Source organism: Acanthochromis polyacanthus, chromosome 7 (genome assembly GCF_021347895.1).
Source record: "Acanthochromis polyacanthus isolate Apoly-LR-REF ecotype Palm Island chromosome 7, KAUST_Apoly_ChrSc, whole genome shotgun sequence".
NCBI lineage: Eukaryota > Metazoa > Chordata > Actinopteri > Pomacentridae > Acanthochromis > Acanthochromis polyacanthus.
The window spans coordinates 33,715,686-33,734,443 of record NC_067119.1 but is presented as its reverse complement, the minus strand read 5'-3'; the positions used below and the strand labels follow the sequence as shown (position 1 = coordinate 33,734,443).

Sequence of the window (18,758 nt, the reverse complement as noted above, 5' to 3'; positions counted from 1 at the left end):
TGTAAAATAGTTTCATTATCGTAGAATATTCTGCTACACATTGTAATGCTCTACGTCAGTTTACTTCTGTGGACATGACATAAATTGCAACTTTAGAAATTAAGAAAGTAATTATTCTTGATTAAGAAATAGGGGCATATTCATCACTGAGTTATTCATGCTGTCATTTTTACCTTTTTATTTATTTTTTTTACAGAATTTGGAGCTGGTGAAGGTTGATGACATGTCAGATATTATCATCAAACAAGGCCAATGAGAAGAAACGTGTATAGAAAATCATTGGTGTTCTTTTATTTCATTCTTTGCTTTTGTAACTTTCTTAAATTTGTATGTCTATTGTTTCTCTGTGACACTCTCCTCTTCACATTTTCTGCTTTTATCCTTTTTTTTGTGCTGATAAAATGTTTAAATGTGGTTGCTGCTTTTATTCTCTATAATTATAGCAAAGTTGTACTATTGCCTGTCTTGTGTAGATAATTTAACTACTCAACCACCATGCAAAAAAGTATTTTGTCAAAAGAAATAAAGTCTTTTTTTTTTTTTTTTAATATGTGTGTCGTAGAGGTTAATGGCAAAATGTCAGCCCCCTTTTTTTAATGATTCACATTTCCAAGGAGGAAATGTACAGTATTTTACTCACTTGCAAAGGATTGACAGGCAAATTGTTTCCCGAATGGACATAATAGCTCTGGTTATTTTTAGCTGCTTGTGATTCAGGGCAGCAGTTGTCAGACATGACAGCAGATAATGAATGGCATTTAAACCCTGTCGCTGCCTCTCTGGATAGAGGTGGAACCGGTTGGTCGAGACTGGAGCCGCTGGCTGGGTGGGACACAGTGTGACGCCGTGACACCAGTACACAAGAAGCTGCAAGACAGGGAGGAGTAGCTGAGCTGATAGACTGATTTTCAGTCCTGTGGTGTGAGGAGGGCTTGCTCTGTCCTACTGTCTCAAACTGCACTCACCACTGTCACTTTGTCATATGGATCATTACACTGAAAGATCTTTAAGTGAGATCTCCCACATGGTTGTTCATGTCTTCTAATTAGACACATTCATGTAGGGAGCTGCAAAAGGCTGATGGGCTCAGATTTCATATTGCACTGTGGCTTGACTTCCTAGTGATAGACTGATCAGGTTTTGGACTTATGTCAGAGAGGAGTGTCAAACGCATTTCAGGTCTGGGGACACCTTCAGCCCAATTTGATCTTGGGCTGAAGGTGAGCCGCACTACTACAATCGGAGCATAATGACCTCTGAATCACCACAACTCCAAGTTTTCCCCCTTTGTTTTAGTGCAAAAAAGTACATTCTGAAATATTCACATTTAAGGAACTATGATTCTACAAAATATTCTGAACAAACTGAAATTTAAGAAAAATAAATTAACATTTTTAATAACATTATGCCTCAGTTTATCATTTACCCATTACAACTTCCAGATCACAGTATATCTATAAAGGAACACATTTAGTCACAGGTACCTGGAACAGAATGAAGTATTTTGCTTTAGAAATGACAAAAACAGGACAAAATATTACAAAAATGAGACAAATGGCACAAAAGAGACCAAAAAATTAGAAACAAAAAGTTAAAAAGCGACAAGTGAGACAAAAAAAAGCACCAAATGACAAAAGCAATACACAAAACTATGAATAAAGCCAAACAAAATGACAAAAAAAATACAAGCAAGACACAAAGGAAACACAAACTGACAAAAATGTGAGACAAATGATAACAGACAGAACAACAAAACAAAGACAAAACATAAACAAAATGAGACACAAAATGACAAAACAAAAATGACCAATCTAGTATTTTACTTTATGATCAAAACAACTTGTCATGGTCTAGAAATTATTTTACATTTATAATTCAGTATAACTAGAAATGGAAAAATCCTACAAACTTGAACGCTCCAGCAGCTCAAAGGGCAGTGTACTAACAACTACATCCGTTTTTGCTACCTATGTAATATATTTTTTAGGAATTATTTTTGTTCAGCTGTTCTTCATGGAGAACAATTGATTTGGTGGGTGTTTTATAAAATCACTTTTACTGTTTCTTGGTAATAAGTGTGCTTGTTTCAAACTCACTGCAAATATGGTATGTTGTTACGTCTTTCTTAACACACCTTTGCTCAGTCCATTTGTTCAATTATAAACACAAAAGATGACTTAGCACCCAGCTCACGCCTTTGAGTGCAATCAGACAGAATGCAAAATGTTATCAAAGAATTTGCCAGCTTTATCTGTAATGATTCAGTCAGTAGACTCACAGCCAGTATTTGATGGGAACACCTTGTTTGGATGCAGGCAAGACAGGTACAAAAGGTCATTTCACAACATTAAGTTATGTAAAGACCTTCAAAAGAAAAGCACGCAATTATCGATGAGTAAAAGCAGCGATTCCAAACAGCTTTCACAGGGGTTGCACACAAAAAACCTAAACTCAAAATAACTGAATTTGAGGAATTATATGATGCGGTTGTTGTATAAAAGCATGCCAATATGAGAGTTGAGGAATCTACTACTGATAATACCGATGGTTTCTTATTTTACAGGTAATGTTATGCCGAATGTGCATAGACTAATATGGATACAGTTAGATCAATGTTTAAAATAGTCCAAGAGAAGCAGTGAATGTGTTTTCTGTATCACTCAACTATTTGTTGCCATATTGTGGTTCATACTTTAATGATCAGAGACATCATGTGCCATCCATACATACATTGATGTTGTTGCTCACAGCAGTGATTTTACTGTTCTGGCCCACTTAAGATCAAATTGAGCGGCAAGCGGCTCCTGTACTACAACGTCTTTGACACCCCCGCTTTAGGAGAACATGGTTGCATTCAACTGGGTAATGAGGTTGAGGAAATGAACCTGACCAATCAGACCTGAGAGAGAAACGAGAGCGACCAATGAGGTTTCAGGATTGGCCACAGCCCCTCCCTAAGGGTAAAAGGGGAAGACAAAATTCAGAATCATTGCATTTATTATAGTGAATGTACAGTGAAAATGTAATACTATATACATTAAAAAGTATGAAACTAGATACAAATAATGAGCTAAGTTTCAGAATTCCATGTAAAATATTGAGGCAATTTTTTTCAGATGCATTTCTCATTGTAGTATATAAGTCCAACACACCTTTCAATAAAAGTACATTTTTACGCTCAGTATTATTTTCTATAACCTACTTAAACATTCTCTTAAAATGTCAGGTTTATTGTAAAACACGTCGGGAAGCTGCGGTTGTGTCGGAGTTAACTTGACACCTGAAGCGAAGGAATTCAGTTTGAAAGAAAAAACAAACCAGGAAGTTCAGCGGAGGAGGAAACCTGTTGAGTTCAGAGGAGCATCAGACTTCGGAGACTTAGAAACAGCTTTTAAAACGTTTTAAATAATAGGGTCAAATTTAGGCCAGGTTGATCCATCGAGCAGCCGTCGGAGGGTTTTGTTTCCAACAAGATGGACACTGATCCGGTAGGTGATAATGTGGCTCTAGCTTGTGTTTGTGTTGAGGAAAAAGTCTCTCCGTCACCATTGTCAGTCACGCAACAAGTGTGTCTCCACATTTAAGTTACATTTGAGTGAAAACTCACCGTACCTACTTCTAGACAAGACTTGACACCATTTAGCGCATTAACGTTTCATGGTTGAAGGAGGAAGTTCCAGAGTAGAATAACAAAATGGCCTAATTAGACCCACTGCTGAGCTGTACTGTATGTGCTGGAAATGAGGCTTTCCGTGGAGTCAACATGTAGTTTTTCTCTTAGGCCAAGCCACTCACTTTACATAAAAGCTTTCATCCGCTGCTATACACTTTGAAGTTTTTATATCAGTCACTAACAGTTCGAAACGTCTGTTTATTCACATAGATCAGGGGTGTGAAACATGCGGCCCGCGGGCCAAAATCGGTCCTCCAGAGGGTCCAATCCGGCCCTCAAAGTGTCAAAATTCCAGAGAAGACATTAACTGCAGATTGTAAATTAGTAAAATTATAAAATAAAAATAATTTCTAGACCATGACAAGTTGTTTTGATCATAAAGTGAAATACTAGTTTGCTCATTGTTCTTTTGTGTCTCATTTTTGTGAAATTTTGTCTTGTTTTTTTGAAAATCTTTTTTGATCTGATTTTTGTTGTTTGTCTCATGTTTCTGTCGTTTTTTTCTCGTTTTTGTCTTTTTCTGTTTCCTTTTTGTCTCGCTTGGGTTTTTTTGTTTTATTTTTGTCATTTTGTTTAGTTTTTTGTAATTTTTGTCTCATTTGTGTCATTTGTGTCATTTTTCGTCTTGTTTTTGTCCACTTTTTTGTTGCTTTGTAACTTTTAATGATATTTTTGTCTCTTTTTTGTTTTGTGTCATCTGTCTAATTTTTTTCTCATTTTATTTCAGGATTTTGTCGCTTTGTGACTTATTTTTGTATATTTTGTCTTGGTTTTGTTGCATTTTGTCATTTTTGTCTCGCTTGTGTCATTTGTGTGGGGTTTTTTTGTCCATTTTGTTGTTTTTGCTTTTTTGATTCATTTCATGTTGTTTCTCTTTTTTTGTCATTTTGTTTCTCTATTATGCTTTGATTGTACTGCTCCAGTCCACTGCAGCGTTCTCACCAGGATTTTTTTACAGCATAATGGCAGGACACTATGCGTATGCACAATAGCCTTCATTAAATCTCTTGACCGGCCGGCCCAGATGTCACCAATGAGCGTCACGCAGATACTCCAGATGCTCATGATTTAGGTCACTATTCACCATACATGGCATCACGGAAACAACCGAGACATGCTAATTGTAACCCCGAGATTGGAAGCGACTCTTAGTTTTAGACGGGAACGGGTCAATCGACAGGAAAGTACGGCTGAGGTGGGGAGACATAAATTAACCTAGATAGGCACCCAGTCGATAAAAACAAACACACATGGCGTTATCTGTCAAAATAACTCTCTTTCACAGTGCCAACTGCCCCAATAAAGAAGTTTTCTCACATAAATATGGAAATATTACGCAAGCAAATGTGCTCAAAACACAATACCACAACTTGAAAGGCAGCGTAGCGGCCCTAATCACAGCGTAATGTTTTAAACTGGCGAGAACCCTGCACTGGAGATCAAATTGGACTGAATGTGGAACCGAAACTAAAACCAGTTTGACACCCCTGACAGATAATGTAAAAAACTCTGCTCCACAGCCTGTAGCCAAACTCCATTAAAAGATGCAGCAGTTTAATGCTAACTTCCACTTCCTACTGATAGAGATTAAATTAATTCCCACTCAAAAATGTGTATTCATAATACAATCTTATTATTTCTGGCATATTGTTCAGTCCTAGCCATCGCTAACAAACGCTTCACCAGTGAAGGTCTAATGAGTATCTGCTGGTGGTTATTAGTGTCGCTTTCTCTGTTATGCAATTAAAAACTTCCACGCAAATCTTTAACCCATTAAACTTCAGTGTACCACCGGTGGTACACTTACTAATTTGCATAGGAATTTAAAGAATGTCCGAAGGCTGCAAACACGATTATACAAACACTATACGCCGATGGAAAGCTTAGATTCTCATGAATCCGCCGGTATAAACCACTTTCAGATGTGATTACCACAGCGGGTAATATAAACACATGTGTCTGACAAACAACGAATATCCGTCCATCCGTTCTCTATACACGGCTTCAACGTACACCGCGCGACTCACATTTCCGGGTTCATTATTACACACAGATGAAAATATTCCACAAAAAACGGCCATAATCCAACCTTGGTCATCCAGACGACACAAGCCAGTGAACTGTTTTGTCCAAAACATGTCTTGAAGTCGGTATATTTACCAAGAATAGGTCGTTTTCAAGGAAATGCACCTCGCGATGCGCGTCCAATATTCCCTGTATGTCTCGTCATATTTTTTATTTACAAATAGAATATTAGCGATTTTTTTTGTACTGAAAATGGCTGGAATTGACTGCAGCTTAAATTAAACAGATACACTCGCCCATCTGTGCAGAGGAGAAAACCTAAATCAACAGTGCTTGCCTGTAGCCTGCACCATTAGGGATGGTCTGTACAGCAGTTATTTGGATGCTTTATAAAGGAAAAACTCACTGCACATAGAGCATCTGCATGTGGTATATTCAAACCTTGCATACACAGATTGGAGTAATTTCACATTTGACTAGATTAGGACGAGCTGTAAGGATTTCGTGTGGCATACCAAGACAAATGTAATCCCTTCTTTGCATTTACGCCCACAGTCAAACATTTTCACAGGAAAGACTTGACTTATCATATTTACATTTTAGAGAACACTTCCTTCTTCTTCCACTCTCATGTAGTAGCTGAAAAGTTACAAGGTGCCTTGTTTGTCAAGCTTTTGTATGAGTTGCCAAGTTTTCAATCTGAAGACACTTTGCATGCACAGCAAAGCAGCATATTTTTGGTTTAAAACCTTTCAAATATTTGAATATTATGCTTAATGGGACAGGTGGTGTCTGGCTGTCTTGTACTGCACGTGTTTCTGTGAATATTGATACCTGAGAGCCATCAGCCATTCAGTGGGCCTCGCTGAGCTGCTAGCAGTGGTACAGAGGAATGAGAAAGAGAGTAGCTTACATGGCAAATAATTAAATGTTCAACAGGCTGCATAGTGTCACGTCTGATAAGAGTGAATGATTGAATGTGGAGATAAAGCAAAAAAATATGTGAAATTAAACAAAAATAAGAATAGCCAGACATGATCAAAAGTAGCTACTTAAAAGCAGCTCTGTGAAAGTTTCAAGATAGTGCATGAAAAGGAGGAGGGTAGAGAGGAGGTGACGGAGGAAGGCTTGTTCTGTTTCCTAGAGACAGCTTTGTTTACCGTCTGTTGCTGCCTCATGGGACATGGAAGGCCCTGAAAGTGTACTGACACAGATGGCACACTACATGAAACCTTTCTGTTTTAAAAATCACACCTACAACTGTGAGATGGAAGCTCGTCTTTCTGTTGAACGCTAACATGCTGTAGCAGGCGTTCCCAGAGATCTGAAAACAAACGTTTGACAGCGAGCAGACCATGCTGACATGTGCAGCAGCAGCTCAAGAAACTGTAAGCACTCTCAAAGCCAGCAGCAGTGTTCTGAAAATACAGACAAGTCTGACAATGAACGATTAGATTTCTGTCTTTAACCTCTGGCAGCCTGATGATGAAGATTTGTCAGACAAACATATTTTTAAGATACTGCTTCTGCCAGAGTTACTGATGGAAGTCTCCTCAGTAAACAGTCATGATGAAATGAAAGTTCAAAAGGACATATTTACAGAAGACTTAAAGAGAAACTCCAGCAATTAATATCTATGCTTCCATAAAGTTGGGGGACTTACAAGTTGGTCAGCAACTCATGAATAACTTCATTTTTTGGTGTATTTGTGTGTTCCAAAATATGTCAGAAAATCATGATGAATGATGGTCTGTATTTAACAAGTCCAAAACTCTTAAGTCTTTTTGTCCATTAACCAAAGATGTTTAGTTTATAGTAGTACTGTCAAACAATTATTTTTAAATCAGAATAATCACAGGGTTGCTGTCGATTAATTGATTAATTTGATTAATCATGATTAAATATCTTTTGTTAAATCTAAATTGTGTTTTGTTTTGCATGAGCAAACAGACTCAAGAAAGAAGGCTATATGTATATATATGTATGTATATATATCTATGTTACAGGCCAAATTAGAATACAGGCAGATTGTAAATCCACCTAGGCGGAATTAGAATTTTGATTTCACCTAGGCTAGTTTGAAATTAGAAGGGTTTTGAATATGATATGCTCTGTTAATGTAATTATTTGTTTTCCCTAACATTATGTGCCTTGAAATTTGGTTTTAGATACAAGGTAAATAATTACTTTAGAAGTAATGTCAACTTTTGTCCTCAACACTTGGCAAAATAAACGGGAAAAATTATGTTGTCAAAGTAGTTTGTGGGTTGTTTTTTCATATACTGTATCCCAAAATCCTGTTAGAGGGTTAGGGTTATTCTTTCTAATATACAGGCTATTGATATATCAAGATTTAAATCCGTACAACCATGGTAGGATTTTGATTTCGCCTAGGCAAAATCAAAATTCTAATTCTGCCTCGGCGGATTTAAAATCTGCCTGGATTCTAATTTGGCCTGTGACATATATATGTATATATATATTAGGGGTGTAACGAAATGGTCAACTCGCGAAACGATACGAAACAGGGCTCAGGATACAAAATACTCACGATATGAAATAAAGATTAAAGAAAATCCCCAACAATAGGAAGTTATGCAAAAATCTCATTTTCTTTATTTTTTTCCTTATGCAGACATACAAAAAATAATGCTGCATCAGTACAAACTAAATGCTCTTTAAAAAACCAAAATTGTAGTTTTTTCCCTCCTTATTTAGACTACAGTGCAAATACAAACATAAAATCTCAATAAAAACGTACTTTGTTGTTGTAATAATCAGGATAACTACATTCTTGAATGAAAAGGAAAACAAATAGCAGTCCCAGGAGCTGCAGTCTAGACCTATAAATGTCTGAACTGTGAACTAGTTGTACTCGGCGCAGTATATGGCCAACTGTAGCGGCATATTTTACACACGGTTTTTGTTTTATCCGCAATCTTCTCACCGTTCTGTTTTCGTTTACATAGGAAGCCAAAATAGTTCCACATAATCGATTTATTTGACGAAGGAGTGTCAGCTAATTCCTCAACCTCGTCTTCCTTCGTTTTGAAGCAAGTGTTTTGCTACGGTAGGCGAGGAGGGTCAAAAATCATCAGTCTCAGTGGTGCGCGGCGCCCCTTCGCGTTTTTTATTTCGTGCTTTTATTTCGTGCGTCTTTGAATTTTATTTTGCCATTTTTATTTTGCGAAATTTCGTGGCATGAAATTTCGTTACACTCCTAATATACATATACATATACATATATATATATATATATATATATATATATCCTTCACATTTTCTACCGAGACAACCACTATGCTGTTTAGCGTCTTTCATTTGGAGTTGCTTGGTTCTGCCACTACCAAATCTACTGCCCATTTGCGCATGTGCAGCGGCATGCACGACAGTAAGTCTACTTGGACAAACTGCCCAAAATGCATTGCCAGAGACGTTTTAGGGATTTTGAGTCATTCTGCGCTGCATATACGTTAACTGCATTAAAATCTTTAATCAGATTAATCATGATGATGGATTAATTCACATTAAAACATTCATTTTGACAGCCCTAGTTTGTTGTCATAAAGAAGGAAATAAACCAGAAAATATTGAAATTTAGAGACTGAAATCAGAGTCTTTTGATTTTTGTTTTCAGAAAAAAATCTCAAACCCATTATCAAAATAGTTTCCACTTGTTTTAATAGTTGTCAACTAACCAATTAATCGATTAATTGTTGCAGATGCACTTACAAGACACGCTGGGCTCTACATTTCCCACAAAGCAATTTAATAGCTTCTGTCTGTCCTGCCTCTTACATACCCTTTGCTCCCTAAATCCGCACATTCAGTGTGTATCGTAACCTTTGCCATGAAAAAACAAAGTTTTAGGAAGTGATTTAAAAGAAGGCAGAGATTTAGTGACAAGCCTGAGCTCCTCATTCAGATCATTCCTGAGTATAGGTGTCCCGATAACAAAAGTGTCGTTCTCTGTCGTGTTAAAGCTGGACTCATGATAAGTCAGCAGGTCCTGGTGTGGAGTTTAGACTCTGAAACTGAAACGTATTCTGGAGCTGAGCCTTAAAAGTAATCAATAAAATGTTAAAATCAGTCTCGTAACAAGTTGGTAGCTAGTGTATAGATGCTTAAAGTGGCATTAAAAGCCTAGCAGAGTGTTCTGTACTAGCTGGTGTCTGTTGATTCATTTCTGATTTACAGCTGTTAACAACATTTCATGCTTTCCATGTTCACAAGGGGTCATGTGAAGCCCAAAATTTGTTACCTCACTGACTTCAAATGATGTTCAAAACAAACGCTTGTTTTTAAAGAGAAGATTTACTGTCATTTACACCTTCATAATTTACCACCAGAAGAACTTAAATTAAAGTAGTTACTGTCAAACTTCGGAAGTGCTTTGAGTTGTACATACATAGTCACTTCAGTGTCACCCAAACATGGAAAAATCCCAAATCTTCAGAAATCTTCTGTTATGTCCAACCACTATGATTATCACAGGAAGGCTACAAGTTTTTCATTGTGCTCGACACACCTCAGCCCTGTGACTAACTGCTATAGCCTGTGAAAAGTCACACTTAGCTTTTCAGAAACATCCACGATAACCTCGTGCTTTTCTGTGTTTAATGTGAGGGGCAATCTAACTGCAACAGTTACCGTGTAGTATGAAGGTTGTAGTACATATAGAACTGTGTGTGTGTCAACGTCCACATTGGTCGCATCAGCACATGGAGATGTGAAAGACCATTAAGTAGCCTCTGAAGACTGTGGAAAGTAGTCCAGTTGCTCAACTTCTACATCTTTAAAATGAAAAGATCTTGATCTTGAAAGGAAAGTAGAACAGAACTTTAGTGGAGTTAGACATGGTCTCTACAGTGTTAAAATCAACTTGTAAACTAACTGGAAACCAAACAAAGTTGCTATAAGAAGGCTTAAGTAGGGCTGAACAGTTATTCAATTTCAGATCAAAACGGCATTTGGAAACTGTGTAATTAGTCAATGGCTGCAATTCTGGATATATGTTATGAGGCATGTCAGGGTTAAAACTTGTCAGTGGTTTTAAAAATTCCTGCCATCCTCCTCGTGTGACAATCCTGCTTTCTATTATATCTTGTATGGTCATATGTTTTAAATGTATTACAGAGTGAATATTAAACTAAAGATTGACTTTAAAGAATTAAAAGGAAACAGAGTATCAACGCAATATCCACCAGAGAAATCACAATTGGATGTTTATCTCAAAATCATTCAGCCCGAGGTCAAGTAGCTTGGTCTCTTCAGTTCATGTTAAAACTTAAACAAAGAGGAATTTTTCTACTTCTGCATGACTCATGAAGGAAAACTTAACATTAAGTTAAGCTGTCATTCAGAGATGAGATGCATAAATGGAAAGTTGTCTCTACAAGTAGTGATATTTAGTATTTGCAGTTGTTTGCTTTTAAAGTGTCAGTGTTATCTTTAGTGTTAAATAATATTATATGGCTCTCACGGAAATTTATTTTAAAATATGTGGCTTTCATAGCTCTCTCAGCCAAAAAGCTTCCTGACCCCTGCTCTAGAGGCTCTAAAAAGTACTGTGACAGTTTAAACTTTGGAAAGTAAAGATTTATTTTAGTACAAGTAACAGTTACGTAAACTCTAAAATATTGTAATGTTTCTAAATTTATTATCACTTGAGTAAAATTCCTTTTTGCAGCTAAATTCCAACATTGTTTTCTATTTTTGATTCAAAATTTTTAACCTTTTTACTCTAGTAAAAATTATGATATGAGAGAATGAGAATGAGAAGAACTTTATTGTCATTGCACATTTTCATATACAATGAAATTAGTTTGAGCTGTCCTGCCAATGGCAGCTGAGGCTGCTGCACCCAGAGCGCGCTGCCTGTCTTTTAGGAAAATAGAGAAAAAAACATGGTTTGGAGCTCATTCCTCGTCTTTAAACACCTCTCTCTACACCATCCCAGGAGCAGGGAGGAGTGGAGGCAGCACCGGAGCCCAAGGACAAGGTGCAGACATTGAAGGACCAGGTAGATGGAGTGAAAGACATCATGACACAGAATGTGGACCGGATCCTGGCCCGAGGAGAGAGGCTGGACGACCTCATGGGCAAGTCAGAAGATCTGCAAGCAGGGGTCAGTGATATCACAAGTTCTTTTTCTTTGGGTTGTGTAAAAGTGGGTTAAGATGTGGCCTAGACTCATTTATGCACGATTGTGAATGAAGTGATTGAAAAGCTGTGATCTGAGTGATACTCTTCAGGTAAACCAGTATAACAAGATTTTACAGAACATAAATGACGTACAGCCTTTATCTCTCTGTGAACAAAACTGAAATGTAGGACTTTGTTCCTGCTGTACTTTTGTTTTGTGATTTTGCTCATTAACCCAACAATCTCTTATGTGAGGATCAGAGGCCTCGCTGCATATGTTCTATTTGCCTGCTTTATGGCTGACATTTTGATTTGATCATATCAGAAAAGTACAGGTGCAACTGATCACATTACCACTGGCAGATGTGTCTCAATTAGCCATCATTCACAAAGTGACAAAGCCAGATGCCTGAAACTGATCGGTTTAAATGGAACGCAGTCATAATGTCATTAGGTACACCTGCAAATTTTCTGCAGACACGCCACACGCCAGCTGCACCTTTATATCACAGCGAATGAACTGAAACCTTTCTGTAAAAGTACACAATGCTTCATTCTAGTTTTGCATTTCTCTCTCCCACCCACCGTATGTCCTCTGGAGTTTGCAAGATAAAATTTAGACAAACATTAAAAAAAAAATAGACTTTCTCCATTGAAAGCTACCTGCCTCATTACATATATGACAACACTTCCCTAGCTAATGTTATTTTATATTATTTGTTTAAATTGTACAGAAACAGGTGGCTGTCCCTGGTCATTAAGCCAAGCTAAGCTAACTGGCTGCTGACTACAGCTATGTATTTAAGCCTTTTTCTGACATTGAATATATTTTTGTCTCCATCAGACTGTCTGTTATTCAAACATAAATCACTTTTATGTTGATGTTTGTCACAGTTTCCTTCAGACACAACCACCACAGTGACGTAGAGAGCCACAGCATGCACACAATATTTGCCACACACGCAAGATTGAGCCATACATCAAGGCTCAGGGAGCTACCAATAAATAGGATTATACCTAAACTAATAACAAACATCTCAAGGGAAATGACTCTGTGTACTTTCCTTCACCTCAGACAGTTGAGTTGTCACATACAGTCATAGTTTATATGGGCTGCAGTTCAATCATTTATTAGATAAATTTACTAAATCAAGTATTTTAAAGTTTGTTTTTTTTAATTATAGCAATTTTTGAATTTTACAGCCTCAAAACAGGATATTTGCAGTAGTGGCCTAATAACTGCGCCCGTGAATGTGTTCCCACAACTACATCTATAGAACATACCCTCTGTAATCATTAAAGTAATTACCAAAACCACGTTGCTCATTGAATCTATGTGCTTATTCGTTAAATCGTCTGCTTGCAGCTCAGACCTGTGGCATATCGAAAGGGACACATAAATGTTGCTCAACCTAGTACATAGTAAGACTGATTTTACTCCCTTACAGATGTGCCAATGAACCCCTGCAGACACCACAGACATGTAGTTGTTGTTATTCTACTTTCCTAGTCTGTAGGAGTTTTCTTGGAGGACTCTGTTCCATGTATAGGTTTTCTCTTTGCATTCTGCCCATGCAAACTACTGCCAAGCATGCACACTGTTGTAATTGCAGTGTGGTTGGAGCACAGACAAATTCTTGGCTGCACATGGACACAGATTATATAACACTGCCACAGTAGATAGGAGGCCAACACATTCAGATGTCATTGGACGGATTAATGAAAAGGAGTGCATGTTAGAGGTATTGTGCAGTCATGAAATGATAAAGAACATAAAACCCTTTTTCTAAAATGTTACACATGTCTCTCCTCACTACTCACTACTGAATTGGGGTTTTTTTTTTAAATCAATATGAAAATTACATCCAGCAACAGCTTCCATGTCACCTGAAAAAGGTTTCAGCAGTATAGATGCATTGCTGATGTCTGACTGGTTACTGCAAAACAATAACAAAACACTCCTCCAGGTTGTCTGGTGGTTAAGGTTTAAATGATGCCTCAGATTGATTCTCAGCCAGCAGACCTCTGTTGCAAGTCAATCCCTTTTCTCTTTCCCATTGTTCCCTGTCCCTCGCTACACAGAAATAACACACAGGTAAAGGCTACAAAAATAACAAGTTAAAGATAACAGTCCTCCAAACAAGAAATCTCATACAGTGGGTTCACTTTTTGTTATATTGTAGCCATTCGCTAAAATCATTTAAGTTCATTTTTTTCCTTATTAATGTACACACAGCACCCCATGTTGAAGAAAAAAGAAAAACAGAAATATTGGCCATAGCTATTCATACCCTTAGCTCAGTATTTTGTAGAAGCACCCTTTTGAGCTAACACAGCCATGAGTCTTCTTGGGAATGATGCAAAAAGTTTTTCCACACCATTTTTGGGGATCCTCTGCCATTCTTCCTTACAGATCCTCTCCAGTTCAGTCAGGTTGGATGGTGAACGTTGGTGGACGGCCATTTGCAGGTCTCTCCAGAGATGCTCAATTGGGTTTAAGCTGGTAGTAGTCAGGTAGTTTAGGTCCAGTCAATATATTTATACACAGCTGGACTCCATTGAAGGTGTAGAACCATCTGAAGGATGATCAGAAGAAATGGACAGCACCTGAGTTAAATATGAGTGTCACAACAAAGGGTCTGAATACTTCTGGCCATATGATATTTCAGTTTTTCTTTTTTGATAAATCTGCAAAAATGTCTACAAATCTGTGGTTTTCTGTCAATATGGGGTTTCTGTGTGTACATTAATAAGGGAAAAATGAACTTAAAGGATTTTAGCAAATGGCTGCAATATAACAAAGAGTGAAAAATGTAAGGGGTCTGAATACTTTCCATACTCACTGTACATAGTGGATTTGCCCAACTGATATGGTTGTGTTGCCTCACTGGTTTTCCTTTTTCTCTCTCCTTGCTCAGGCTCAGCACTTCAAGCAGACGTCTCAGAAAGTGGCTCGCTCCTACTGGTGGAAGAACGTCAAGCTGGTTGTGATCATCGTGGTGATCGTCCTCATCATCGTGCTCATCATCGTCCTGCTGGCCACCGGAGTCATCCCTGTCAGTGCCCCCGTGCCTCCTATAGTCACTCCCACAATCAAGCCTTAAACACGCATGGACATACACACACATCATGTACTTACAGACACGATTAAATCATAAGCAAACACATTCCTGTTGCACAATGTTATATCTAGACTCCAGCAATTCACTGCTGTTGAGTAAAGCATTTAATACTTAGTTTCTAGTGGTAACTTTCAGGAATTCAGATATTTCCTTCTTTGGGTTTAAAGCACTTTAATGACACACACTTTTGAAACTCTTTCAAACAACTCAAGCTCAGTCATTTTTGAATTAGTGAGAATTTAAACATGATTATGTGGAAAGTCTGAGATTTTCACCTGACAGCAGTAAGCACACTGTCACTGCTCTCAAAGGACGCTTCATTCCACCTCTGCCAGCTCCTCTTTGTTCCACTGATTTACCACCAACAGTTATTTCATTCTGACCAAGAGCAAGTACCTTGAATGTTTCTGCATTAAAAATAATGAATGCTGGTTCCTTCAGTTTCCTAATTTGCAGTATGTGAAATTTTTTTGGTTATTCGTACCTTTGCCAAGGAAAGCATGTGCAGTTTAAAGCATGAGAAACTGTGTCTAAGGGAACCCTGGCAACTTTTTTTCAACATTGAAAAAAATGCACTCTGAACTAACAGACTGAGGTCACCGTATATTTAATGGGAGGTTAAGATGTGTATTGGAATTGTATGTTACCATATGTGGGCTTATTTCATTCAAAGTGCCTCTAGTTTCTTACAAACTTAGATACAATCTTGGAAAACAATTGTTAGTTGAATCTTTGCACTTAGCACTGCTTTAGTTCTTTAGCCCAAAACCCTGTGTTTGTGGAGACAGTTATGAAGCTATTTTATGCACAGAGAAACATCTGTTACAGGACAGGAGTGAAGTGTGTTGGGATTCAGAATATCTGCAGTGAGTAAAACACCTCTGAAACTAGGAGTATGTCTTTATATGTACTTCTGACTTTTAGTTGTCGTAAAGCTCAACTGATGACAAGACATGCAGTTTTGTCATTGTGAAATGCAGCAATACATGGTCTTTAGAGTGAAAGAGGACATTAGTGCTGTGCAGCATCATCAGCCTTTTTAATATGATCATGTTAATTATTTCCACAACCTGCGTATTTTTTTCTAACATTCCACTTTGATCCTTGATTTAATAAATGCACCGCCACGCTTATGTCTGTTCACACACTTCTAGTGTTGGAGGATCTTCCTGCCAGCTGGCTGGGAGACATCATTTAGAGCCCCTACAAAGCTCCTCCAGCTGGGCTCAAGTCAACCAAGAGGCCCTCACAGTCTCGGCTCATAACTGGAAAATGAAATTCCAAAATGTGGCCTTTTTTCAGAATACAAGTCAAAAGATCTTGTGTGTCTCTCCTCCCACCTCTTTCAGATGTTACAGACCAGTTAAACTTTGAAGAGGTCCAAAAGCTTCCACTTGTTCTGTATATAGTCATATTCTCATCTATATGTATATTTGCTACAGCTCTTAACCAGCATGTTAATAAATGTGTCTATTCTTAATAGGCTATTAATTTAATGATTAACTTTTTAATTAAAAATGGACCAATGAATGCTAAATGTGATCAATGGTACAGATCAATTAGTCCGCTGTTGATCATGTTTTTTAGACTAGGGTAAAAGGGAGATTGTTTTGGAGCAAATTCTCCTATATGTGTCTGTTGTGTTTGTGTGGGTTTTTTTATTTTACATTTTCCTGGGATGCAGTAGTCACTAATATCTTCGAGCCTCCTGCTGGTTGGATCAATACTGCAGCAGGGCCACAGGCTTACTTGTATTCATACAAGCTACAGCAGGTTTGTCACTGTGTTAGAAGCATTTTCCCCTGTTTCTGAAATATGCATTCTTAAAACAGATAAAAGACTCCTGCTCAGCTGCTCTGTGATGTAGCTCAATATTTGATTAGCAGAATTTGTATTCATATGACTGATGGTATTTAATGGTTTTAATGGTCTGGTATGAAATAAATAGTATTTTCCTCTGCTGTGGTGATGTGTGGCCTCATTTGTTGTTTGCTCGGTTGCCACAAGATGGTGACAAAGTTTCATTGGTCTAAAACCTGATTTCTTTTTCAGATGTCAGTAGTAAACAAGTAAGGGAAAATGGATTGATATCATCTGAAAAATAATTACGTTAACTCAGGCAAAAAAAACTATTATGTGTTAAATTGATCTGTGTTGCTGGATCCATATAAAGAAGAGGCCAGTTCAGTTGAAACTTCCCTCAATTTCTAGCTTTATTGTGGTGTCACAGAAAAGAGCATTTAACAGAGTAAAACCTTTAAGAATGACAAACACAACACCAAAAGTCAGTTCAGTTAGTCGATGAAAATAAGATTTCTCAAAGGAATATCCCTGCAAACTATGCAGAAAGGATGGGATTTTTTTTAAAAATAGCAAAAACTATTTTGTTAATTCTCCCAGGCCGATGAAAGCCCACATTGGAGTATAATTTTCAATGAGTCAGCAAATCCAAAGTTGTCCTGGCCTTGTCGATTTGGTCTGAGGTGGAAAACAAAGTTGAGGTGAGATGAGCGATACCACAGAGTATAAATAATGTGTTACAGATAAAATTCATGTCCTTTAATGTTTACTTGCATAACACTACACATGTTTTTGCATCAAAATATACCTAAAATATCACAAGGAAAAGTAGTTGTGCAGATTGGAATTAGTGTTCTATGAATGTGTTTATCACTTTGCTATTATCGTTGGTAAAAATGATTTCACTACTTGATAAAGTTCTGCTGTTTTGTTTGTAAATGAATCCTCAGGGGTCAGTGCAGCTTTATCTTATTCCACAGTAGTACATCTTCATTTATTTGTTGATTATATTTTGTATTGTTAAACAAAACCTGCAAAGAAACTAAGGTTTTTAGCATGTAAAGATCATGTAGTGAATTCCTAAAATGGTAATGTTATTAATAATATAGTTAAAGCTGAAAGTCTTCAATTGCATCTTCAGTGCTTCATTTCTAATCTATTGTGGTGTTGTACAGAAGCAAAATTACAAAAATTGCACCACTGTCCAGATACTTATGAAGCTGAATGCAAGTGACCTAACTCTATCTTCATGATCTAACAGATCGAGGAAGAACTGTATTTTACAACTAAAATGTTGGTTTCCAGGCCTTTCTTGAATCTTTGTGTATCCACTAAACTCAAGTTCTTATAATCTGGTAATGAAAGGTCTTTATCAGACTTGTAGATAAGAGAGGTAATGTTTTGTGTCTTTGTAGCAGCATCTCATCTTGAGTGATGCATTCTTAATACACACTGTAACCGCAATTTCAGCCAACCAGTTTAGTCTGCTGCTTTACTATTACTGATGCCTGAGTTGAATATTTGTCCTGATACATGCAGATAAAGATGAGTAGGAGTGGATCCAGTTCGTCCCAATGACCATTTATTGCTTTATTGTTGTTAAATGAACATACAGATAAGTTGAAAATATAATAACAAAGCTTTAAACTAAAGAGTCTTTTAAGAAGGCCTAATTCCTTCATGTAGCCGCATTCTCAAAAAACTTTTTCCTTCCTCAGCCACGCCCAGATGCTGTGGCAGCTGGTCTTTAGGCCTTCCTCTTAGGCTCCATCTACAGCTTCCTCAAGGGCACAACTGCACGCACACTATCTTTCCCATTCCTCCCATTCACATAAACATACTAGTACAAAGAAAGAATGTAGAATGGAATAAAATCACTTTATTCGTCCCCCAAGGGAAATTAAGTATATGTCAACAGTAATAGTAAGTAAGTAATTTAGTGTGTGTCAACATAAATCGCAATTTGGCTCCTACACATAAAAATGGATGCATTT

At 37.4% G+C, this 18,758-nt stretch overlaps 3 protein-coding genes across 7 annotated transcripts in view; 2 read left to right on the top strand and 1 right to left on the bottom strand.

Moving 5' to 3' along the window:
• The window catches only part of ncaph (non-SMC condensin I complex, subunit H), a 54,597-nt gene extending 53,194 nt beyond the window's left edge, over window positions 1–1,403 (top strand). For all 5 annotated transcript variants that reach the window (XM_051950679.1, XM_051950682.1, XM_051950678.1 and 2 more), the window contains one exon: window positions 197–1,403. In XM_051950679.1, coding sequence (XP_051806639.1) covers window positions 197–256 — 60 coding nt within the window. In that variant the 3' untranslated portion in view covers window positions 257–1,403. The remainder of the gene's footprint in view (window positions 1–196) is intronic.
• LOC127534728 (uncharacterized) overlaps window positions 1–18,758 on the bottom strand; it is a 110,160-nt gene that overhangs the window by 81,417 nt on the left and 9,985 nt on the right. The gene's annotated exons all lie outside the window — the stretch shown is intronic.
• On the top strand, window positions 3,249–16,925 carry vamp8 (vesicle-associated membrane protein 8 (endobrevin)). The gene is made up of 3 exons (XM_022222244.2): window positions 3,249–3,488; window positions 11,658–11,825; window positions 14,761–16,925. The coding sequence occupies exons 1-3, from the start codon at window positions 3,474–3,476 to the stop codon at window positions 14,944–14,946; spliced, it is 369 nt and encodes a 122-aa protein (XP_022077936.1). The 5' UTR covers window positions 3,249–3,473; the 3' UTR covers window positions 14,947–16,925.